We start from the raw sequence: 27,089 nt of genomic DNA, 5'->3' as shown, positions 1-27,089 counted from the left end.
ATACCTTGCCCTTTAAAATGTACCAAGGACTCATCAATAGAAATACACGTCTCGGTGGTGTATGCTTGGGAAAACCGGGCACTGAAACGGTCTAATAGGGGTCTCTGTTTATACAAACGGTCAAAACTGGGGTCATCTCGGGGTGGGCACAGCTCATTATCAGTATAATGTAAGAAGCAAAGTATTGCCTCATTTATTTATTTTTTTAGGTTACAGTTCAGTTCTGAAGTTGCTTTGAGGGGCCCATATATTAGAAACCCCTATCAAACACCCCATTTTAGAAACTAGACCCCTCAAAGTATTCACAACAGCATTTAGAAAGTTTATGAACCCTTTAGGTGTTTCACAGAAATTTAGAGCAAAGTAGAGGTGAAATTTCCATCTTTTTTTTGTCAGAAAATCCTCTTTATACAATTTTTTTATAACACAAAAGGATTTTTCAGAGAAACGCAACTCAATACTTATTGCCCAGATTCTGTAGTTTTGAGAAATATCCCACATGTGGCCCTAGTGCAGTAATGGACTGAAGCAAAGGAGCACCTAGTGAATTTTGAGGCCTCTTTTTTGTTAGGCACCATGTCCGGTTTGAAGAGGTCTTGTGGTGCCAAAACATTGGAAACCCTCCAAAAGTGACCCCAATTTGGAAAGTAGACCCCTTGAGGAATCCATTGTAGTTTTCTTGGGGTGCATGCTGCTTTTTGATCAGTTTTTATTCTAGTTTTAGGTGGCGTGGTGACTAAAAAACAGCAATTCTACTATTGTTTTTTTATTCTATTTTTTTTACAGCGTGCACCGTGCGCTATAAATGACATATTCACTTTATTCTGCGGGGCGATACGATTACAGCGATACCAGATGTTTATAGCTTTTTTATGTCTTATGGCGTTTGCACAATAAAATACGTTTTGTAAAAAATCATTCACTTTTTGTGTTACCTTATTCTAAGAGCCAGAACTTTTTAATTTTTCCATCAAAAAAAGCCGTGTGAGGACTTATTTTTTGCGTAACGAACTGCAGTTTGGATCAGTACCATTTTTAGGTACATGCAACATTTTGATCTCTTTTTATTCTATTTTTTGGGAGGTGAAGTGACCAAACAATTGTGATTGTGGTTCGGTTTATTATTATTTTCTTTTACGGCGTTCACCGTGCGGGATAAATAACAAAATAATTTTGTAGTTCAGGCCGTTCCGGACACGGCGATACCAATTATGTATAGTTTATTTGTTTGTTTATATATTTTTATTAATAATAAAGGACTGATAAGGTAAAAAGGGGGATTTTTACTTTTAGCACTTTTAATACTTTTATTTTCTTCTTTTTACACATCTTTTTTTTACTTTTTTTTTTACTTTATTACTTTGTCCCACTAGGGGACTTGAGTGCAGGAGGCCCTGATCGCAATTCTAATACACTGCACTACATGCGTAGTGCAGTGTATTAGAACTGTCAGCTACTCACTGACAGCAAGCATAGTGGGTCCTGACTTTGTCAGGACCCACTAGGCTTCCGTCGATGGCATAGCCGGACGCCATTGTTTGGTGTCCGGTACCCATAGTCACCATTGCCGGCCGCTATCGTGTAGCAGGCCGGCGATGGCAGCTTAACCCCTAAAAAGCCGCGATCTCTATTGAACGCGGCTTTTAAGGGGTTAATCAGCGGGGACACAGCGATCAGTTCCCGCTGTAGGAGCTGCGGCAGCTGCTGTATGAGACAGCAGCTGTCACAGCTCCTGTATGTGTCGGGAGGATGGCCGAAATGGCCGTAATATTAGGTCATGGAGCGCGAACGATACAGCTACCATGACCTAATAGTACGTCCAGGAGCGGGAAGGGGTTAAATGGCAAATCTTCCTTGTCATCCAGAGATGTGGGAACAATTGTATCGCTTCATAACTAGCCACATATGTCATTCAGAATGAGAGTGAGATGCCAACTCCAGTGTAAGCAGTAAAGTAGGCCAACAACTAAAAAGGAAATTCTTAATTTTTTTTGGTAGAAGGTGGTCAACATAGATTACCATACAATTACAGTTGCTGGCTCGATTCAAGCCAGAGAGGAGGGGTGGGTATTCCAGCTCACCAACAAAATTGTTTGCTATTGAGCAGGTAATGTCTCCATTGCCATTAAGATATTTATAAATGATACTTAAAATAGGGGTCCCAAACATTAATATATTAACCCCTTCACGACTGAGCCTGTTTTGGCCTTGTGGACACCTCTGATTTTTTCAAATCTGACATGTATTAATTTATGTGGTAATAACTTGGGAATGTTTTTACCTATCCAAGCGATCCTGAGAATGTTTTCTCATGACGTATTGTACTTTATGTTAGTGGAAAAATTTGGTTGATAAATTCAGTATTTATTTGTGAAAACACCAACATTTTGAGAAAATTGACAAAAATTTGCATTTTTCCAAATTTAAATATATCTGCTTATAAAACAGATAGTAATACCACACAAAATAGTTACTAGTTAACATTCACCATATGTCTACTTTATGTTGGCATAATTTTTAAGCATACTTTAATTTTTCTAGGACATTACAAGGTTTAGAACTTTAGCAGCAATTTCTCACATTTTCAAGAAAATTTCCAAAACCTATTTTTTTAAAAAAACAGTTCAGTTCTGAAGTGGCTTTGAGGGCCTTATATATTAGAAACCCCCCATAAGTCACCTCATTTTAACAACTGCACCCCTCAAAGTATTCAAAACAGAATTTAGAACGTTTCTTAAACCTCTAGGTGTTTCACAGGAATTAAATGGAGGTGAAACTTACAAATTTCATTTTTTTCAATTTAGAAAATCCATTTTAATCTGTTTTTTTTCTGTAACACAGAAGCTTTTACCAGAAAAATGCAACTCAATATTTATAGCCCAGATTTAGTTTTTAGAAATGTCCCACATGTTGGGCTAGAGTAAAACTGAAAAAAAATGATTTTTGGGCTGAAATTGGAAAAAACTGCGATTTCTCCATTGTTTTTTGGGTTTCGTTTTTACGGCTTTCACCCTGCTGTAAAAACGTCAACTTAACTTGATTTTGTGGCTTAATACGATTACGGTGATACCAAATTTATATAGTTTTTTTTATATTTGACTACTTTTACAAAGAAACAACTATTTGTTAAAAAAAAAAAAAAAACTGGTTTTGTTTCACCACATTCTGAGAGCCATAACTTTTTTATTTTTTGAGCGGTGTAAGGGCTTATTTTTTGTGGGATGAGCTGTAGTTTTATTTATTGGTACATACAACTTTTTGATCACGTTTTATTTGACCAAAAAATTTGGGCATTTTAAATGTTTTTTTTTTTTACGTGCGAGTTAAATAATGGTCTATTGTAATAGTTCTTACTTTTAAGGACACAGCTTTACCAGCTTAGTTTATTTATTTTATTTTTTACATTACTTTAGAGAAAAAATTAGAATAGTGTTTTTTTGAACTTTTTAATATTTTATTTCCACTAATAATAACAACTTTATTTAACTTTTTTTTCACATTTTAGTAGTCCCCCTAGGGGACAATACTCTGCAATACTAATGTATTGCAGTATATTGCCATCTTTAGGCTGGGTTCACACGAGCACATTAACGTCCGTAATGGACGGACGTATTTCGGCCGGAAGTCCCGGACCGAACACAGTGCAGGGAGCCGGGCTCCTAGCATCATAGTTATGTACAATGCTATTTTAGGGTACTTGTGACTTTTTGATCACTTTTTATTCTATGTTTTTGGAGGGGTGGTTACCAAACAATAGTGACTCTGTCATTGTTTTTTTTTTGTGTTTTTTTTCAATAACATTATAGTTTTATAGTTTGGGTCGTTATGAACTCGGTGATAACAAATGTGTGTACTTTTTTAACGTTTTCATTTTTTTCCTATACTAAAAGGCCTATTGTAGGAAAAAAAGGCTGTTTTTTTTAACTTATAACTTTTATTTTTACACTCTTAGGGCTCATTTACACGAGCGTGTAATACGTCCGTGCAACGTGTGCGATTTTCACGCGTGTCGTACGGACCTATGTTAGTCTATGGGGCAGTGCAGACAGTCCGTGATTTTTGCGCCGCGTGAGTCCGCTGCGAAAAACTCACGACATGTCCTATATTTCTGCGTTGTTTGCGCATCACGCACCCATTGAAGTCAATGGGTGCGTGAAAATCACGCATGCCACATGGAAGCACTTCCGTGGGACGCGTGTGATTCGCGCAACAGCTGTCAAACTATGAATGTAAACAGAAAAGCACCACGTGCTTTTCTGTTTACAAACATCCAAATGGAGTGTCATAATGATGGCGGCTGCGCGAAAGTCACGCTGCTGCGCATTATACGGGGATGACACACGGAGCTGTTAAGTGCCTTTTGCAAACCCGGCCTAATACAACATTTTATTAACTTTTTTTTGTCTCACTAGGGGACTTGAAAGCCTGCAACACTGATCTTTATACTAATACTTTACACTACCTATGTAGTGTAATGTATTAGAGATGCTAGTGTGACACTGGCAGCAAGCCTATCAGGACCTTTTGGAGTGGGTCCACATAGGCTTCAGTACATGGCAGACCCAACCATCGGCACCCCTGCAATCGCGTCATGGTGGGTGCCGATCTGCTACAAACCCCTTAAATGCGACAATCGCTATTGACTACCGCATTAAAGTGGTTAATTGCAGGAATCGCCAGCGTTGGACCGCTGGCCGGTGACGGGAGTGTCGGCTGTCGGGGACAGCTGATCTCTTGGTTCTCGGACTCTGTCTGTTAGGACAGTGAACACCGGGAACGGTTCAGTAACTGTACGTCTTGGTGCGGGAAGTACCCTCTTGCCAAGACGTACAGTTACTGACTGGTGCGGGTAGGGGTTAACCAAGGCAACAGTACTGGACTAGAGTTCTAAAATACAGATTGGTCCTGTCCTTCATTATTTCAGGTTAGGGACTTAAAGTGTATCTGTCATCACTTTTGGGGGTATCATCTGTATCAGTTTATGATATATTCGCTTGTGGACATATGTAGACATGATAACTTACTTTTTTAGTGTCAATGTCCTTTTTTGCTTAATGAAGCAAATGAATCTGAAGGGTAGGCTTGTGTCTGAGCGAGTCTAAAGACTGGAGTTGCAGTGGGGGGCTCTGACCAATCAGATTCAGCATAGTATGGCAAGTGACACGATCAATCAGCTGCTTATAAGAGGGCCGACAGGAGCAGAATGCATAATGAATATTCATCAGCAGCCACTTATGTTCACACTGAGTTTTTTGCAGGAGGAAAATTCCTCCTGCAAAAACTGCTCCAGAACGTTTTTGCACAGTGGTTTGACAAAAACTCGTCAAAACACTCGTCGAGGTGTTTTTTTCCTCTTTCTGACTGATTGAAATGGGGTTTTGGAGGCGGAAACCGCCTCAAGATGGGTCATGACGCTTCTTTTTACTGCGATGCGTTTTTTTTACTTGCGGTAAAAAAACTCGTCCAACTCCCATTGAAATGGGAGGCATTTTTGGGCGGTTTTTGACGAGTTTTGCGGCGCGGTTTCCGCGTCAAAAAACTCGTCAAAAAACACAGTGTGAACAGGGCCTTACTCATAGATTAAATTTAGGACATCTGCAGTTTAAGTTACTATAAGAAAAAGCAGTAAGGGCACGTTTAGACGTAGCAGAATTTTTCTGCTGCAAATGTTGGTGCAGATTTGGGGCAATTACGCAACGAAACTGCACTAACATTTGCATATTTGACAGGTAATTCAGACGTTGCAGAAAACACAGCGGACTTGCCACAGATTTCAGTTTTTGCATTGCAAAGGCTGAAATACACAGTGAAATTCCGCTTCTTCTCCGCAACAGGCATTTCATGCTGCGGACTGAAATTTCCGCACCGTAGCCTATGGTCCGCAGCGGAGTTTTCCGCAACGTCTGCACGAAGATAACTAAAAAGGTGTGGAAACCAATGGACAAACTGTCTGCTAAGTATTTCCACTGCGGACTGTCCGCAGCGGAATTCCACAGCAATTCCGCCACGTTTGAATGTACCCTAACATAGAACAGAATATATGTATCATCATTTTGGTGACAGACACTGTTTAATTCGGTCATTGCCTCCAGAATTTCAAGAATCTCAAGGTCTCTATTAGAGGGTCTTAAAAAGGAGGAACATTTTATTCTTCTGACATGAAAAGCCCCTTAATTTTCATTCTTGAAACGTTTTTTTTTTTAACATAAAATACAGTAAAGAACGATTTAACATGTTCTTAAAAGTAGGGGATATTTTCACTCCACTTTCAGACTTTAAGAAATTGACCTCAATGAATTAAAGGCGATGTCTATTTTTTTTGAAATGTAAATAAATGAAGGGTACTATAATATTTATATTTAGTGGCTTTGTCCCAAAATCAGAAAATTCGGCCAATGTTTTCCAAGAAATAGTGTGTAAAGTAATTATCTCCACTACACTAAAACTAGCTTTATTAGGAATTATGGGAAATGTTAATCTTCCACAATAATATGAGGAAATTATTATTTTTATTAGCGGCAGCAGGTAGAATTCTAATTTCCTCATACTGGATGTCAGAAGAAATAGGTTCTACAATAGACAAGGAAAATTTACCACATTTTTCTATTTGAAGAAATGACATACTGGAAAAAGAGAGCTCAAGGTTCATTTCTAAAGATCTGATCTTCTTGGCTTACTTATAGCTCTTTCTCTTTTTTATAGATTAGTAAACCGGATTATATATAGTATGTTTTACATTCATATGAAACGAAGGTGGTGTTATTCCTTTCCTTCCCCTTTTTTTGTCTAGATGTTATTCTTTTTTGTTTTTCTCTCTATAAGGCCCCATGCACACGGCTGTGCCCGTAATCACAGCACGGGCCGTAAGATACGAAAAATAGGACATGTTCCATAATTCCCGGCACGGTTCTATGGCACGAACACCCATCCGTAGCGCTACGGAGAGGTGTCCGCGGCCAATAGAACCGAATGGGTCCGTAAAACCACGGTTTTACGGTCGTGTGCTTGGGGCCTAAGGGTATTTGCAAAATTCTGCCTCCTATTCATTTCAATGGGAGTTGGACGCTTAATTTTCCCGCTAGCTGATTATTTCAGCTAGTGGGAAAAATAAGCATCCTGCTTGTTCTTCGGGCGCAACCCGAATGGGAGGGAGGAATAGTTCTGCGGGGGATTTTGCCTTGGGACCCGCCATTCAAAATCTGCCATGTGACCTAGCCCTAAGACTACTTCACATATATTTTATGTATGATGTGTAGGATATTGTTAGTTAAACATTTCTATTGCCATACATTGAAGTGGTTTTCCGAGTTTATGAAAAATACAAAAAAGTAACTACAAGTGACTGAATGCTCACCAGATGGGGCCACTATAGCTCAGAAGTAGTTATTTTTTATTTTCATTATATTGCCAGCTCTGTGCAGCACTGTTATTTTCATTTTGTTTGAGCGGGATTACCATGTAAAGAACTACAGTTCCCATGATTCCTCTCTACTCTCGCAGACATTGCATCTATTTACCAGTGTCTGCGTTCTCCTCTACTACAAGGTGTAAAGTAGTGCTTTACTTATTCACTGTCTGCTACTAAGACACTGGTCTACTTGTTCTGCTGCTCACTGATTCTGCACTCCAGCCCAGCATGTGAAACATGATCAAGAGACAGGGAGCCAAGGCGTAGCTAGGTTCTCCAGCTCCCGGGGCAAAGATTCAGTTTGGCGCCCCCCCAACCTCTTTCCCGACATCTCCTTCCCCCACGGCGTGTTTGTTTTCTCTACTAATCAATGACGTGTCATTTCTTTTTATGTAACGCGAGCATAAAATTATTTGTACATTTCACAAGCAATATGGTTCTATACACAACACCAGAACCAAGCTCAGTACATATATACAGCCCCAGAAGCAAGCTCAATACGTATATACAGCCCCAGAACAAATACAGCTCAATTTAGTGCAACCCCTGCCGTATAGGTTTGTACGGCGTAAAACTACAGCTCCCAGCATGGCCCGAACAATGATAAGGATATGCTGGGAGATGCCGTTTCACAAAAAATAAATCCTACCACCCATCATCTCGCTGCAGATCATACAGTTACTACAGTACTGATTAGAGGCAGAATAAACATTTACATTAAGTGACTCACCGGTGACGTCTCAGATTCTAGTTCTTTTTCTCCATTTGGTCCAGACCTCTATGATGAATTCTCCCGGACCATTTCTGCAGTTTGCCGCTCAGATGTCTTCAGCTTCTCACTTTACCAACATTTCTGCACCTATAAATAAGTATAAAGTTATCATTATACCACACACTACGCCCCTAAATATAATAGCGCCATACACTGCACCTCTAATTATAATAGCACCATACACCGTGTCACACACACACACCGTGTGGGACAAATAATAAATGGGAGATTTTCAAATCTACTTTGGGTAATTATAGTGCAAAATGTATTCCTATAGGTAACAAGTATAAACGACTCAAATTAAACCCCACATGGCTTACACCTTCTGTGAAAGGGGCAATACATGACAAAAAAAGGGCATTTAAAAAATACAAATCTGAGGGTACAGCTGTAGCCTTTGTAAAATATAAAGAGCTTAATAAAATCTGTAAGAATGTAATAAAATTAGCAAAAATACAAAATGAAAGGCAGGTGGCCAAGGATAGTAAAACAAATCCCAAAAAATTCTTCAAGTATATAAATGCTAAAAAGCCAAGGTCTGAACATGTAGGACCCCTAGATAATGGTAATGGGGAGTTGATCACAGGGGATCAAGAGAAGGCAGAGTTACTAAATGGGTTCTTTAGCTCTGTATATACAACTGAAGAAAGAGCAGCTGATGTAGCCGGTGCCAGTGCTGTTAATATATCAGTTGATATACTGAATTGGATGAATGTAGAGATGGTCCAAGCTAAATTAAATAAAATAAATGTGCACAAGGCCCCGGGACCAGATGGGTTACACCCTAGAATTCTTAAAGAGCTTAGTTCAGTTATTTCTGTCCCCCTTTTCATAATATTCAGAGAATCTCTAGTGACTGGTATAGTGCCAAGAAACTGGCGCAGCGCAAATGTGGTGCCTATTTTCAAAAAGGGCTCTAGGTCTTCCCCAGGTAATTATAGACCAGTAAGCTTAACATCCATCGTGGGGAAAATGTTTGAGGGGCTATTGAGGGACTATATACAGGATTATGTGACAATAAATAGCATTATAAGTGACAGCCAGCACGGTTTTACTAAGGACAGAAGTTGTCAAACTAACCTAATCTGTTTTTATGAAGAGGTGAGCAGAAGTCTAGACAGAGGGGCCGCTGTGGATTTAGTGTTTTTGGACTTTGCAAAGGCATTTGACACTGTCCCTCATAGACGTCTAATGGGTAAATTAAGGACTATAGGTTTAGAAAATATAGTTTGTAATTGGATTGAGAATTGGCTCAAGGACCGTATCCAGAGAGTTGTGGTCAATGATTCCTTCTCTGAATGGTCACCGGTTATAAGTGGTGTACCCCAGGGTTCAGTGCTGGGACCACTATTATTCAACTTATTTATTAATGATATAGAGGATGGGATTAATAGCACTATTTCTATTTTTGCAGATGACACCAAGCTATGTAATATAGTTCAGACTATGGAAGATGTTCATGAATTGCAAGCAGATTTAAACAAACTAAGTGTTTGGGCGTCCACTTGGCAGATGAAGTTTAATGTAGATAAATGTAAAGTTATGCATCTGGGTACCAACAACCTGCATGCATCATATGTCCTAGGGGGAGCTACACTGGCGGATTCACTTGTTGAGAAGGATCTGGGTGTACTTGTAAATCATAAACTCAATAACAGCATGCAGTGTCAATCAGCTGCTTCAAAGGCCAGCAGGATACTGTCGTGTATTAAAAGAGGCATGGACTCGCGGGACAGGGATGTAATATTACCACTTTACAAAGCATTAGTGAGGCCTCATCTAGAATATGCAGTTCAGTTCTGGGCTCCAGTTCATAGAAAGGATGCCCTGGAGTTGGAAAAAATACAAAGAAGAGCAACGAAGCTAATTAGGGGCATGGAGAATCTAAGTTATGAGGAAAGATTAAAAGAATTAAACCTATTTAGCCTTGAAAAAAGACGACTAAGGGGGGACATGATTAACTTATATAAATATATTAATGGCACATACAAAAAATATGGTGAAATCCTGTTCCTTGTAAAACCCCCTCAAAAAACAAGGGGGCACTCCCTCCGTCTGGAGAAAAAAAGGTTCAAGCTGCAGAGGCGACAAGGCTTCTTTACAGTGAGAACTGTGAATCTATGGAATAGCCTACCGCAGGAGCTGGTCACAGCAGGGACAGTAGATGGCTTTAAAAAAGGGTTAGATAATTTCCTAGAACAAAAAAATATTAGCTCCTATGTGTAGAAATTTTTCCTTCCCTTTTCCCTTCCCTTGGTTGAACTTGATGGACATGTGTCTTTTTTCAGCCGTACTAACTATGTAACTATATGTAACCGTGCCCCCTGTAGATAGTGCCTGCCATAGAGCCCCCTGTAGATAGTGCCCCCATATAGACCACTCCTGTATATAGTGTCCCACAAATAACTCCCCCTATAGTGCTCTACAGATAGCCCACCCCTGTATATAGCCCCCTGTAGATATAGCCCACCCCTGTATATAGAGCTCTACAGATAGCCCAACCATGTATGTAGCCCCCCTGTAGATATAGCCCACCCCTGTATATAGTGTTCCACATATAGTCCACCCCTGTATATAGTGTTTTGCAGATAGCCCACCCCTGTATATAGCCCCCCCTTGTACATATAGTCCACCCCTGTATATAGTGCTCCACTAGATAGTCCACCCCTGTATATAGTGCTCCACAGATAGCCCACCCCTGTATATACTATATACAAAGGTGGGCTATCTGTGGAGCACTATATACAGGGGTGGACTATATATACAAGGGGGCTATATACAGGGGTGGGCTTTCTGTGGAGCACTATAGGGGGAGCTATTTGTGGGATACTATATACAGGGGTGGGCTATATCTACAGGGGGACTATATACAGGGGTGGGCTATATCTACAGGGGGACTATATCTACAGGGGGACTATATACAGGGGGACTATATACAGGGGTGGGCTATCTACAGGGGGACTATATCTACAGGGGGACTATATCTACAGGGGGACTATATCTACAGGGGGACTATATATACAGGGGTGGGCTATCTACAGGGGTGGGCTATCTACAGGGGGACCATATCTACAGGGGGACCATATCTACAGGGGGACCATATCTACATGTGGACCATATCTACAGGGCTGGGCTATACACAGGGGGGCTATATCTACAGGGGTGGGTGAAATCTACAGAGGGGGGCTATATACAGGGGTGGGCTATACACAGGGGGCTATATCTACAGGGGTGGGCTATACACAGGGGGGCTATATACAGGGGTGGGCTATATACAGGGGGAATATATCTACAGGGGGCTATATCTACAGGGCTGTGCTATATCTACAGGGCTGGGCTATATACAGGGCGACTATATCTACAGGCGGGGCTATATACTGGGGTGGGCTATCTATGGAGCACCATATACAGGGGTGGGCTATATCTACAGGGGGCTATATACTATATAGCCCACCCCTGTATATGGTGCTCTATAGACAGCCCACTCCAGTATATAGCCCCCCTGTAGATATAGTCCCCCTGTATATAGCCCCCTGTAGATATAGCCCCCCTGTAGATATAGTCCCCCTGTATATAGCCCCCCTGTATATAGCCCAGCAGATATAGTCCCCCTGTATATAGCCCAGCCCTGTAGATATAATCCCCCTGTATATAGCCCCCTGTAGATATAGTCCCCCTGTATATAGCCCCCCTGTAGATATAGTCCCCCTGTATATTGTCCCCTGTACATATAGTCCCCCTGTATACAGCCCAGCAGATATAGTCCCCCTGTATATAGCCTAGCCCTGTAGATATAGTCCCCCTGTATATAGCCCAGCCCTGTAGATATAGTCCCCCTGTAGATAGACACCCCCCGTAGATAAAGTCCCCCGTGTAGACAAAGTCCCCCCCCCCGCAGATACGGCCACACACTTCTATTACAATTAAAAATAAAAATAAAATAAAAATATTTCAAACTCACCTTAATCCCACTCCCACGCCGTCCGGCAGCCATGGAGACCTGCTCTCTTCTGCGCAGGTCTCCAGGGGGTTGAACGCAGCGTCTATGAAAGGCGCTGATTGGCTGGGCAGGATGACTTTCCCTGCCAGTCAGTCAGCGCCTTTCATCGACAGAAGCGTCACTGGTACAAAAGGTACCAGTCGCTTCATTCGTGGAGAGGCGCTGAATGGCCGGGCACGGAACGTGCCCAGTCATTCATTGCTTCTAATTGTACCTGTGTCCTTGCGACACCGGTACAATTATAGTGCAGGAGGAGGGGGCGCTGGCGCCCCCCTCTGAACTGCGCCCGGGGCACGTGCCCCGCTTGCCCCCCCCCTAGCTACGCCCCTGCAGGGAGGGGGAAGAGCAAGAAACAGTGGATACAAGAGGCATGTGATGTGTGACATCCCGTACAACAGGGAGTGGGGAGAACTAAGTTTTCAGTGTACGGAACATCACACAAGCAGGAGATAAACGCCAGGAGTCTGGTCATTTGATTACATGTGAGACTGTCTTACAGAGGCATTTCAGCTACAGACAGTATATTAGTATGTGACTAATCTTACTGCAGTTAAACCATTTGCAATCGATTTTAAAAGTTTGGATAACCACTTTAATCTAAATTGGTGAAGGATTATTCTTATGGATTAATTACTGTATTGTTTATGATCTACTGCTATTATTAATCTGTATTCTTATTAACTGACTACGGAGACTTTATTTATACAATGTTTTTGCATTTTTCAGTTCCTGCCTCTACACCCCTCATTGACAGCCTTCATAGTTTTAGCAGCAACACAATAGAGGTCAGCTGGCTCCCTCCACTTTTCCCAAATGGACCTATTATTGGATATAATTTGAAACTCTCCGTTGATGGTGAAATCCCAAACCACATATCAGAGGTTGGGAGACATTTTCAGTTTTATGGTACAAAACCAACAACGACTTACAGGTAATATATAAATATAAACAAAAAAAAAACAGCAAATGGTACTAAATATATAGTGCCACTACTTACACCATCTTTATGTAGTAGTAAGAATTATTTATGGTTGCATCGATATTATTAGCATTTACCATTCTTTAGGCACACTTGATACAGGCATACAGACAAAAATATAAAAGTAAACTAAAGGAGCTATACACCCGTGGACAGGCTATTCTTAATTAAGATTTTTACCATATATTAGACTATTTGGCAGTGGAGCACATGGAAGGGAGGGGGCTCAGTACAAAAGATAAAAATGGGCCCCCTGTTATGGTGCTGTTTTTTTTCCTTTGAAAAAATGTTTCTGGAGAGGGGAGTCCTGCATACTTTATTTCCTTTTTATTAGCAAAAGGATTGGACCAACCAGGGCTAGGGCCCCTCACTCTGGGGGCCCCACAGCAGCTTAAGTTAGGCTACCTCTAAGGTATGTTTGTGCTTGCTAAGCAGGTCGTTCCAGGGTTAAAAAAGGCTAGTGTTTGTGAATTAAGATAAGTGAACCTTATGGAATCGGCTTTTGAGCGGGATGACAAAAAATACCTACAAATGCCTAAAACTTGTTATTTAAATGAAATGATCAGCTTATTTGACCATATATTACCATAAATGCATTCTTAAAGGGGCAGTCTTGTATTAACTTTGAACTTTTTAGTGATGAATGTGATGTCCCAGTTGTATCCAGTTCCAGAATATTTTCTGAATGGCTTGTTAATATTATGTTAAGCAACAAAACCATAATCACAGATGAACAGTGCACAGATAAAATTGCAAATAGTTCTGACTTCTGTGCAAAATACATTTGGTTTTCTACTACTATGTGCAATGTATTTGATTTCTGATAGGTACGCAGGAGAGAATGCTATTTACTTAAAACTGCTAGGATTACCAAACCATCTTACAGAAAATGCTGCTATGGAAATCTAATGGAATACATTTCAGCTTCAATCCATCAATTCAACCCAAGTTTACATGTGATTATACCTAAATTTGTTAAATATTGTAATGCACATTCATCATATATAACCTCTGATCGCACGGATCAAAGTGGATGTAGCGTTCCATTAGATTGAAGGTAGACAGAAAGACAAATGGAATAAATATAACAAGCAAAGAAAGAAAAGTCTCTGCTCAATGTGGAAAATCCTTCTTTAGAATATTTATTTTTATTGCATTTCTGCATTATATAATCCAATTTAGGCCTCATTCACATCAGCATCGGGTTCTGTTTGGGGCTTCCGTTCATCCATTCTGTCAGAGGAGCATTTTTCTTAGTGGAAACAATAGCGTAGTCGATTGCGCTATTGTTTCCGCTAAAAAAACGGAAACCTTACAGAACAGAAACAGACGGAAACCATTTGCAACGAATGCATTACCATTGAAGCTATGGTTTCTGTTTGGTTTTCTGTTTGGGTAAGTTCACACGGCCTATTTACGGACGTAATTCGGGCGTTTTTGCCCCGAATTACGTCTGAAAATAGCGCCTCAATAGCGCTGACAAACATCTGCCCATTGACAGCAATGGGCAGACGTTTGTCTGTTCACACGAGGCGTATATTTACGCGCCGCTGTCAAATGACGGTGCGTAAATAGACACCCGCGTCAAAGAAGTGACCTGTCACTTCTTTGGCCGTAATTGGAGCCGTTATTCATTGACTCCAATGAATAGCAGCGCTAATTACGGCCGTAATGGACGCGGCGTTCAAGCGCCTGCACATGCCGTTACGGCTGAAATTACGGGGATGTTTTCAGGCTGAAACATCCCCGTAATTTCAGCCGTAACGGACGCCCTCGTGTGAACATACCCTTAATCTGTTCCTCTGATGGAATGGATGAACGGAAGCCCCAAATTGAACCCGACACTGATGTGAGCGAGGTGGATTATACAATGCAGAAAATGCAATAAAATATTCTAAAGATAGAACACGATGCTGATGGAAACAAGGCCTTACCTATAAATAATTGAAGCAAAATAAATAAATCAATAAATATTTTATGGCAATTTATATTTGAAAAACTAATTTGGAATACTATTTGTGGATAAAAAAAAATTCTGAAATGTCAAATAACCTTGTGCCATAAATCTACAATATTTTAAAGTCAATCTTCAATCAACTTTATAAGAAATCCACTATTTTCTAGATGTGGATGGAGGAGAGTGGGGCTTGGTTCAGGTAAAGCAATGGTTGCAGTGTGAGGGATTAGGGTTTCCCAATTTAGGCAGTACTACGTACAATGCTGGATCTGCACTGTACCCACCCATTATTGGAAGCGGAGGACCCTGGATAAAGAAAGACTTGAGGATGGGAATTGTTAGGTTGAATCTGCAGCTAAAACTGAATTTTATATTTTTGCTAAAGATTAACTATGAAAATATGTTCTATTCAATTGTTTATAAATGAGCATTGTGCTCAAGGAAGTACAATACCAAACTGACAGCAAAGGTAGCTGTCATGATGCTGAGATATAGAAGGGACCACCTCAGGTTATCCCCCTCTTCTAAAGGCTCTACAATGTGGGCAAACAAGAGGGAAGAAAACATACCCAATGACCCTCTCTCCTTCAAGAGAAGGAAGGCCATGAATAAACTGTCTCTAGGTATAGAAATCTGAACATACACTGGTAGGGTTGGGCCCATTTTTATTTTTTGTATGAGGTTGTTTCATTTCTGTTTTTTTCCCTGTTTGTGCAATATACATTTTATGATATAATTGGTATTGTGTATATTTGATAGGATTTCCATCAGTGCAATAAATAAAGAAGGAGAAGGCCCCGCTGAAGAAGCTAACATTACTACATCGGGATCAGCAGGTACATTGTGCATTAAGATTACAACTTCAATGCAAAGAACAAAAATATACACTGTAAACTTGTTATGGTACAAATATATAATGTCTATATTAGGATATTTTAATGTTTTACTGTGTACAGGCATTGTGTATTATCATTATAAAAAAACTAAAAGTATCGATAATAATGTATCCATATATATTAAACCATATCAAAGGTGCTTTGGATTTTTTCATTTTTGGACAGTTTTGTACACCTCTTGGCTTTGGTGGTGGGCTTTCCGTCATTGATCCATACATCATGCAATAATTAATTTGTGTGTATATATAATTGTTTAGCATTTCTCATGAACTATAAGGTAAGCATTTGATATACTGAGTTTTATAGAAAGACTCCTTCCCAGACCATACTGTTTAAAGCCGGTGTAGGCAACTTTTATGTATGGTGTGCCGATTAAAAAAAAATTTGTGAGGAAGTACTCAGTGTGCTACGCAAACTTGAAAGTCATATAAGACAAGCTGTTACCAAGTATGAGACATAAACCAATTGATCAGTTAATAAAACTAACATTTCAGTGTAATCTTTGTCCCTGATTTTCTTTGCAAAGATAATCTATCTGTGGTGCATACAAGGCTGCTGAACACCAGCACATAGGAGAGACCGCTGCTAATTATACCAGCTAGGGGGAACTGAGCACAGGAGAGACCGTGGCTACTGAATACCTGCTTGGGGGTGCTGCACACAGGAAAGAGGGCGGCTACTGAACACCAGATTTGGGGGGTGCACTTAGGAGAGACCGCGGCTTTGGGTGGTGCACATAGGAGAGAGCTATCAACTTTTGCTACGTTTTTCTTTTACAGACCGGGTACTGAACTCCAGCCTTGCGGCGCTGTTCACCAGGAGAGAGCAGCGCTTCATTATTGCGCATGGCAATGCTGAACACCAGGAAAGCGATAGCTGTGCTTCATTGTGTGCTTGCCAATGTTCAGCATCAACAAAAACAATGAAGCACAGCTCTCTCTCCTAGTGTTCAGCACAGCCAAGAGCATAATGAAGTAGCGTTGCTAAGCCTACAATGGCCCTGGACACTGGGAGAGGAACCTGTGCCAGTAAACCATGCCCCACGTACCAGCTGTGTCACCGGTGCCACAGGTTGCTGACCCCTGGTCTAAGGCAAGCTTATAAATAGTTATATCTTTCCTGACATGGAAGCTTGGACTGGCTGATCTTGCATGTTTGTTAAATAGGGGACAGGGAAACAAGCCGTTGGCAGGACCCCTCATCTTATCAGATGCCCCTTTGCACATGATATTCTTGGTGGATCCTGCTATGGATCTAATATGTATGGGCAGCTTTCTCCCGTACACGTATAAAACTCACTACCCAGATCACATTAGTGGTGAAGTTGCACAAATTTGAACAATGGAGTCACATTAGACTACACAAAAATCATTGAATTACAGTATAAATGATAGCCTTTATTTTCTTTAAAACAAAAGTATTGTAATTGTACCAAATATATACTAAGTAAGTACTTCTAAGTTATTGTATTGTATGTCTTAATATGGCTTGAATATCAGTAACCATTGCTACAGGTGGGGGACAGAATTTGCTGTTCTTGTAATTATTGCTATATGCTATATTAGGTTCTATGAGCCTTATCTAAAGCAAGAGGTTATGATTTTCACTATATCCTGTTAATTATTGCTAGAGAAGAGCAGCTCAATCTGCCCAATTAACATTTTAATTCCCAATTTGCCTTCTTTGTGATATATTGCTTACATCAGTCTAATTGGATGAAGAGGGTGAGGGTGTGTCTCTTCACTGTCTGCCTATACAAGTCTATAGAGAGGGGAGGGGAGCAGGAGGAGGGAGCAGAGTATGAGAGGAGTCAGATAGACACGCTTCCTACAGGCCTATGGAGAGGGGAGGGGTGAGCAAGGGAGGGAGCAGGAGAACAGTGAAAAACACAAGGAGATGCTGCTGGTATGTTTTCTAAGTCACTGCAGTGCTGGATTCTGTTAGACTGCTCATTACCGCTGTATAATCATTTCCATGATGCTATTCCTTCTATCTATCTATCTATCTATCTATCTATCTATCTATCTATCTATCTATCTATCTATCTATCTATCTATCTATCTATCTATCTATCTATCTATCTATCTATCTATCTATCATCTATCTACCTACCTACCTACCTACCTATCTATCTATCTATCTATCTATCTATCTATCTATCTATCTATCTATCTATCTATCTATCTATCTATCTATCTATCTATCTATCTATCTCTCTATCTATCATCTACAGTATATGTGATAGAGCATGATTCTCCTCTTCTCTGTGTGCACAGTATAACAAGACATGATAGCAGTTAGGCTAGCACAGAGACAACTGTGAATTAGAGAGAGAGCCTGCAGAGGGGAAAACTGCTAAAAAAAATACCACGCATACAAGTCAAATAATGGCCAAAAAGAGTGTTATTCCTCATGTACAAACACATGACAGCATATTCTGAAAAGTCCCATGAAAAGTTAGGTACGCTTTAATGATTTGGGTCACTCAGGCAGCTCAATTTGCTTATCTCTAATTATTATGTTATTGAGTTGGCTGGTTTGATTAGTAAGGTATGCAATATGCACTTAATCTAACTGAATATTTATCAGGTTACTACAAATAGAATGCGTCTCGATATCTAGCACATCTATTAGGTCTATATGCTGTTAAAACCACAACTTTTTTTTAATGTAAACTACTAAGGTTTTATTACAGAGATCATTTTTATCAATATTGACTCAAATGTTTTCTTAGGCTGAGTTCACATGGAGTTTTTTTAGCAGGCAGAAAATTCTGGCTCAAAATACTGTTTGGAATTTTGAGGCAGATTTTGATCTGCCTGCATGCCGTTTGCCGCGTTTTTCACAGCGTTTTTCGCTCACGCCGCGAAATATGCTTTCTCTACCTCCCATTGATGTTAATGGGAGGTCAGAGGTGTAAATGCCCCGAAGATAGGGCATGTTGCTTCTTTTTCCGCGAGCGTTTTTTACCCCTCACAGGGAAAAAACGTGTCCGCCTCCCATTGAAATCAATGGGAGGCATTTTCGGCCGTTTTTTGGCGCGTTTTCCGACGCGGTTCTCGTGTCATAAAACGTGTAAAAAAACTCAGTGTGAACTGGGCCTTAGAGATCCAAGGTCTTTTATGTAAAGATACCAGAGTAAATATAAATAATATATGGCTCAAATAGTATACGGCTTCCTTCACACGAACGGACTGTATTTGATGCATTTCATGTCTGTGTGCCATCAGTGTGCTTTCCATTTCACATCAGTGTTCTTTGCGTGTGGCATCCGTTCTTCATGTCCGTGATTCTACTCAGCAAGCACTTCCTTTTTTTAAAAGTAAATTTCTGCATTTCTTTAGCAGCTGATGCGTGAAACACAGACAGCACACGGATGTCGTCTGTGTGCTGTTCGGGTTTTTCACGCACCCATAGACTTAAATGGGTGGTGTGGTCCGCAAAAACGGACCAAAATAGGACATGCAAAATCACACATGTCTGAATAGCCATATTGACTTGCATGGGTCCGTGTGCTGTTAGTTATTTAAACAGACAGCACACGGGTGCGGAAGACGCTCGTCTGAATAAGCGCTAAATCAAACATGGCTGGGTAAAAATGGTGAGCTGCTATTCAAGAGTCTCAGTCATGTAAGCATAGAGGCCAAAATAACTTTTTTAGATGTTTGTCCCGCTAGACATACTCATTTTATCCTAGCCACGTCTCCAAACCCAAATCTAGTTACAACATCAAGGCAATTTTGTGTTCTCAATCATGCTAATGACACCCCTGAAATGTATCAACTACCAGATCCCTCAGCATACTGTCCCCACACTAGTTAATCATAGTATCTAAATAGTGTCAGCACAGAATTTCCCATACCATTGTGTTCACCACACAGAATTACCCATAATATTGTGTCAGCCATAGAGCAGTTTCCATAAAACAGTTTTAATCATATATTCCTGCACATACAAATGTACCAGCCATAGAATTGCCCATATAAATGCTCCTATAATGCAATACAGTCTATAACAGGAACTTACTTGCGAGCAGTGAAGCTGCAGCCATTAAAATGAAGTGATCTCTTCCCGTGCCAACGTCTGCAGTCAGATATCAGAAACGGAGAAGACAAGTTGGGCAGAAAGGTTCAGAGATCTGTTGCATACCAGTATAGCAGCAGTAATCCAGGACACTAGACACTTGTTTGACATGGTGTTGGGTATTCAGAAGACACATGTAAGAGGACCCCTGTTTCCCCTGAGCCATATTGCAGCCAACATAGTTAGGCCTCATTTACACGAGCGTAATATACGCGCGTGCGACGCGCGTGCTTTTCACGCGTGTCGTACGCACCTATATTACTCTATGGGGCAGTTTAGACGATGCGTGAATTTTGCGCAGCGTGAGTGCGTTGCGTAAAACTCACGACATGTTCTATAATCGTGCGTTTTTCGCGCATCCACGCACCCATTGAAGTCAATGGGTGCGTGAAAACCACGCATGCCGCACGGTAGCACTTCCGTGCGAACTGCGTGATTCGCGCAAGAGCTGTCAAAAGGATGAATGTAAACAGAAAAGCACCATGTGCTTTTCTGTTTACAAACATCCAAACGGAGTGTCAAATTAGAGATGAGCGCACCGAACTTCACCGTGTTCGGCCGAACTCGTTTTGACCGAACCCGGCAAAAAATGTTCGGGTACGCGACGTCAGGAGACAGTTACTGCCCACGGTGCTGAAAGACTTAAACTGTTTCAGCACCATGGACAGTGACTTTCGATCACAATATACATATACGTGTAAAAAAAAACAGAAGTTCGGACTTACCGATAAGTCCCGGCTCCTTCCTCCAGTCCGACCTCCCGGGATGACAATTCAGTCCAAGTGACAGCTGCAGCCAATCACAGGCCAAGCACAGGCTGCAGCCAATCACAGGCTGCAGCGGTCTCATGGACTGCCGCGTCATCCTGGGAGGTGGGGCCGGATGACAAGAGAGGGACGCGTCACCAAGGCAACGGCCGGGAGACCGGACTGGAGGAAGCAGGCAGTTCATGGTAAGTTTGAACGTCTTTTTTTATTCACAGGTTGGTGTATATTGTGATCGGCATTCACTGTCGAGGGTGCTGAAAGAGTTACTGCCGATCAGTTAGCTCTTTCAGCACCTTGGACAGTGACGGGCGTCGACTAGCCTCATCTCTATGATGGCGGCTGCGTGAAAATCACGCAGTCGCGCATCATACACGGATGACACACGGAGCTGTCAAGTGCCTTTTGCGCGTGCAAAACGCAGCGTTTTTTGCGCGCGCAAAACGCACACGCTCATGTAAGTCAGGCCTTAGGGTATGTGCACACGAGAACTGTCTTTTACGTCTGAAAAGACAGACTGTTTTCAGGAGAAAACAGCTGCCTCGTTTCAGACGTAAAAGCTCCTCCTCGCATTATGCGAGGCGTCTTTGACGCCCGTAATCTTGAGCTGCTCTTCGTTGACTTCAATGAAGAACGGCTCAAATTACGTTGCAAAGAAGTGTCCTGCACTTCTTTGCCGAGGCAGTCAATTTACGCGTCGTCGTTTGACAGCTGTCAAACGACGACGCGTAAATGACAGGTCGTCGGCACAGTACGTCGGCAAACCCATTCAAATGAATGGGCAGATGTTTGCCGACGTATTGTAGCCGTATTTTCAGGCGTAAATCAAGGCATAATACGTCTCGTTTACGCTTGAAAATAGGTCGTGTGAACCCAGCCTTATATAGAAGCAATCAACTCAAACATTTCATGTCCTTACACAAAAAGTGTAATATTATACTGTATTTAGATGAAAGCAACCCCTAAATGAGCATGTTAATTATATTATGGTGTACTTTTAAATAGATTTTTATTTACAGCTTCTATGTATCTTGTATACATAGAAGCTGTATTGTTACATCACAGCCTCTGGTGAAAGCTGATCTCTGACACCTGAGATCTTCTAATAATGATCACATCTAAGTTTAATAAAAAATAAGAATAATCTATTTCAAAGTTGTTTAAAATCAGATAAAACATTGATTTTTTTTTTTAAAGAAAATAAATTTAACTTGAAAACTGTACATAGCCTTTAAATAACACTACTTTCTATTAAGAAATAATGCAGCAAGCTTCACTTGCATGTCTGGCTTCATAATGGAAATTGGGCAAATAGACATGAATTAAAGAACATCAGGTGGAAAAAAGCATGAAAAAATATCAATGGCATAGTTACTCTCACTTGCTCTCATTAGTGCATATATATATATATATATATATATATATATATATATATATATATATATATATATATATATATATATATATATATATATATATATATACTGTATATGTATGACAGTACCTGGATTTACGCCAGGATTTTATTGAGGATGTGACATTTATTGATCCCAAAGAATTATAATGTTTAACCAAGCGAGATTAGATATGGTTTATGCAAATTATGTAGACATTGTGGAAACATGTTTTGCAATGAAACTTTTTAAAGTGTAACTAAACACTTAAAAAACTTTTGACATGTCATAGTGACACGTCAGAAATTTTGATCAGTGGTTGTCTGAGCACTAAGACCCCCTGCCGATCGCTAAAACTAAGCGTAAGAAGTGCTCGGGTGACCGCTGAGCCGCTTAGTTTCTGATCGGCTTTCCTCTGAACCCCAAACAAGCAGTGTACTAGCTCAATAGAAAGCCAGAGACAATGCAACGCACTATAAACGCAACAAGTGCAGGGATTCTATTTAAAAAACGTACAAATATAACTTTTTGTTTTTTATTTTTTCTGTCTTTCCAAATGGTAAACATATCCGGTATTTATGAAATAATAATGCAAATGTAAACCTGCTGTAACTACTAGCCTGTAATAAATGCACTAAGATATACTAGACTATTGTGATAAGTGATCTGTGTATGAGGAACACTTCATTGGCTTTATCTTTATTCATGTGTGCAATACTGGGAAAGGATCTACACCCATATGACCAGTCATGTGGTATTTCATGTGTTTTCAACCCCCATGGAAGAAATTTCCATTTAGATGAGAACCAGCATCTGTTCACTTTTATCATGTGGAGCTTGGCTATGGCCATTGATCATTCATTACAAAGCAGTAGCACTGCCCATTGAGTAGCTACATTATCAGAGGAACCATACATATCTAACTGAGATAAAATCACACAAATCCAGTGGAAACAAAAATTTACAGAAAATATCTATGGTAACCTATTAACATGGGAGATGCTTCAATGGGTAGCCAGATACTTAACAGAGTATGTCTGTAGTGTAACAAACAAATTGAAACTATGGCTGCCAAGACCAAATGCAATCTCCACATCTGATCACACTCTATTTAGTTCCAGATAAGTCTCAGTGGTTCTTTATGTCAAGAAATGACACCCTTAAACTGTGGGAAAACCTGAAGTATGATGTGCATGAAGCTCAATGTCTTACAGCACGCAGCAAAATACACAGTAAGTGTATACTTCATTGTAGTTTACTGTTTTTTTTTAAATATATCTTCAATGTAAACATAAAAAAGCAATAAACATTTCATGGTGTGCGTAATATGACAATAATTACTTTTCTCCCTTTCCTACTTATAGCCAACACGTAAATTTATTTACAGTAAAAATCCAATAATCCCACCTAGAATGTCAAATAACACTCATTTGGTTCTGTGTTTGTGCTCAGCAGGAGTTTTTCATATATATGGCTAGGTGTATGCGTTGCAGTTGCCTATGTCTGTTATAGACTGTCATTAAAATAAAAAATGTATATTGCAGTATACTTTTCTTTGTTTAAAGTTGATAGCGCTTTCAATATAGTTGGGGCTGTGGGATCCCAATCTATCCTGGACAAACATATCCCAAAAGGACACCATTTTGACATATGTGTGGCCATTAAAGCGCGTTAATCACGTTGGCGTATATGTCAGGAGATTTTCCTGGTGTATACGCCAATATTGCAGAATAGATAGGAAACAGTCTAAATGTTCATATATACATAGACAAATTAAAAATAAATACTTGGGGTTGAATTCCCCTATAAGGATATGTGTCAAAGTGGAAATTAAGGTTAAATTTAAAATAAAATACATTATAACAGTATTACTTTTTTAATTTGAGTGTCCTTCTAATGGGTTATTCCCACAGTTAAATTTTCAGCTCTATGCTAGAAAGCAGTGCCAAAATATTAGACTTAAGTTAGGAATAGCGTATTAAAGTACCTACTAAGAATGACATTATTTTTAAATCAGGTTATTATAACAAACATATTTTTAGCACTTTGGTGCGGTTTCTCCACATAAAAAAAATCTTGAAATATTCCCATTTTGACTCTGGACACTGGAGTTGACGTAATAGGTTGACATTTCCTTTTTTTCTGCAGCTCACCTATCAGCTTTAATGTATAAACTGGGTGAGAATGAGCAGACTCAAATCATTATCATTAGAGGATGGGAGAGTTAATGACCTCTCTTTAGACTACATTCAGACAAGCGTCATCAACCTTGGAGGTTTTTCACTTCCAAGGTGCACACGTGCGGGACGCATTGTCACGCATCCCCCATAGACTAGAGTCTATAGGGGGATGCGTGACATACAGTAAAATAGGACTGTCCTATTTTTTCACGGACCCTTCACACACTCCATTGAAACAACAGTCGTGTGAACGGCCCCATTGAAATACATGAGTCCGCGTGACGGCCGTTGTTTTAACGGCTGTCACTCGGACGTGATACACGCTCATCTGAATGAGCACATAGCACTGTTGAAGCCCTAGATAAGACAGGATGGCAACACAATACATACAGATAAGGCTATGTTCTTATCACATTTTTGGTCCTTCTTTTGATGTATACCCTCGTAAAGCTCCCGACGTATATGTTAAATGTAGACTGTGACAGATGTGCCTAACAGTGGCGTCCGTCACCCATAGGCTGTATGGTATCCATTTAACGGATAAGACATTAATTCTCATGACTTTTTTCATGACGTATCCATTAAACGGATACTGCCACTGTTAGGCATCCATCACCCATAGACTATTATGATATCCATATACGTCATTAAAAGCTATTAAAAAAGCCCATGACGTATACTTCAAATGGCTCATACACTCCTCAACATTGAAATTATAACACCAAGAAGGACAAGCCGTAAGGTTATGCAAATCAAGGAAGTAGCAGGTGTCGCTAAGATCTGCGAATGATCACATTTTCAAGCATCTAGATCCAATGTGTTGCATGTGGGAGGGGCATAATAGCCAGATTGTAAACAAAATTTTTTAGCCACATGAAATCTCAAATATATGATAAAGTGGTGTGGGATGATTGTGCGATGCCTCCTGTTCGTTGATGTGCCAGTTATCGCCACTTGTCGCAATCTGAGAGGGACAGAATCCTTGAACTGAGAGCCCTTGGTTTATCACTTTGACAGATCACTACACGCCTAGGCCAAGATGTCAGCACTGTTCAAAGTTGCGCGTCCCGGAGGTTGTGATCAATTCTGTACTGCAAGTGAAATTGGACGTCACATCCCATGCCTATGGCGGCAACCAGGGTTGTCACAAACCATCCGAAGGTGTTTGCACAACATTGGGCTATGAGCCAGACGTCTAGCTATAAGTGTTCCAGTGACCACACGCCACCACTCTCAAAGGCTATTATGGTACACAGCAAGATGGAATGGAGGTCCTGCTTTTGTCTCGGATGCAACAATATCCAGAGATTGGTCTGGAGACCACATGGGCAATGCCATGAAGAGGCCTTCACAAGGGAACGTCATACTGGTCCTACTCCTAGGATTATGGTGTGAGGTGGCATAATGCATGGTAGCCGGACCCCCCTAGTCTTCATTTCAGGTACACTAACAGCTCAGCATTACTTTGATTTGGTAGTGGAACCAGTGGTACAGCCCTTTCTCCAAGGAGTCCCAGAAGCAATTTTTCAACAGGACAATGCCAGGCCGCACATTGCTTGTGGTACTGTGGGCAGCGTGCGTGGCCTAAATGTGCTACCATGGCTTACAGCGTCTCCGGATTTGTCTCCCATCGAGCACATCTGGGACATCATTGGTCGGCAATCGCAAAGGGAGCTGCCGGTTGCCAATCTTGATGATTTGCGTGCCCAAGTGCATTTAGTGCAGCATAACATTCCTCAGACAACCTATTAATAACCTCATTGATAACATGCCAAGGCGTGTAAGTGCGTGACGCTCATACTCAATACTGAATAAATCAAGATGTTTGTAATATTTTGTTTCCATTTTTTTATCATTTGCATTTCATTAACATGTCTGTCGATCCTGTGATTTCCACAATTCCCAAACTTTTCCTTTTTGGGTTTGCAATTTCAATGTTGAGGCGTGTAGGTTCATAGGATCCCATGTTAAAAAAACATATACCATGCTGTATAGGTTTTTTGCGGGATCTCGTTGTATGGTATAGCGTAGTTTACTATGCTGTTCCAAACCAAGGTTTACCAATGTATGTCCTTTTGCAACCGTCGCGCTAATAGACACGTTTAGTTTGTAAGTCAGTAGCTTTCCCGACATACACACTAAATGTAGGACCAAACGTTATGTGAACAGAGCCTAAGGCTCTATATGCATCTCTCTTGTCACTCTCTCGGGGAGGGTGCTGTATATCATCACTTCCTGAAGACTGTAAGTCTATGACATATCTCTGTCACTTCATTCCCATTCATTATAGCTGCCATAAAACACACCCTGCTTCATTGTCTATACAAACAATACTGGAAGGAAGGGTGTGTTTCCAATATGGCTGCCCACACAAGTTTTTAAAAATAAAAAATGAATAGCTATAACATTTAAAAACAGAACAAACACATTTTTTCTCTTTAAAGAAAAAAACGAAACTCTTTAATTAACTAAACTATAAGGAACTAGTTGAGACATTACCTTTAACCCCTTCCCGACATTTGACGTACATGTACGTCATGGAAAGTACTGACTTCCCGCATCTTGCCGTACATGTACGTCAAACGTTTGGCACCGGCTCAGAAGCTGAGCCGGTCCCATCATCACCGGATCTCAGCTGTATCTTACAGCTGACATC

The 27,089-nt window shown here is 40.6% G+C and overlaps 1 protein-coding gene across 1 annotated transcript in view; it reads left to right on the top strand.

The window, feature by feature from the left end:
• The window catches only part of ROS1 (ROS proto-oncogene 1, receptor tyrosine kinase), a 223,311-nt gene that overhangs the window by 11,419 nt on the left and 184,803 nt on the right, over nucleotides 1–27,089 (top strand). The window contains exons 5-7 of the mRNA XM_075863703.1: nucleotides 12,907–13,111; nucleotides 15,876–15,952; nucleotides 23,369–23,485. Coding sequence (XP_075719818.1) covers nucleotides 12,907–13,111; nucleotides 15,876–15,952; nucleotides 23,369–23,485 — 399 coding nt within the window. The remainder of the gene's footprint in view (nucleotides 1–12,906; nucleotides 13,112–15,875; nucleotides 15,953–23,368; nucleotides 23,486–27,089) is intronic.

The sequence above is a fragment of the Rhinoderma darwinii genome, chromosome 4 (genome assembly GCF_050947455.1).
Source record: "Rhinoderma darwinii isolate aRhiDar2 chromosome 4, aRhiDar2.hap1, whole genome shotgun sequence".
NCBI classification, from domain to species: Eukaryota; Metazoa; Chordata; class Amphibia; order Anura; family Rhinodermatidae; genus Rhinoderma; species Rhinoderma darwinii.
Note: the sequence above shows the minus strand (reverse complement) of the source record. Positions and strands in the feature narration are given on the sequence as shown.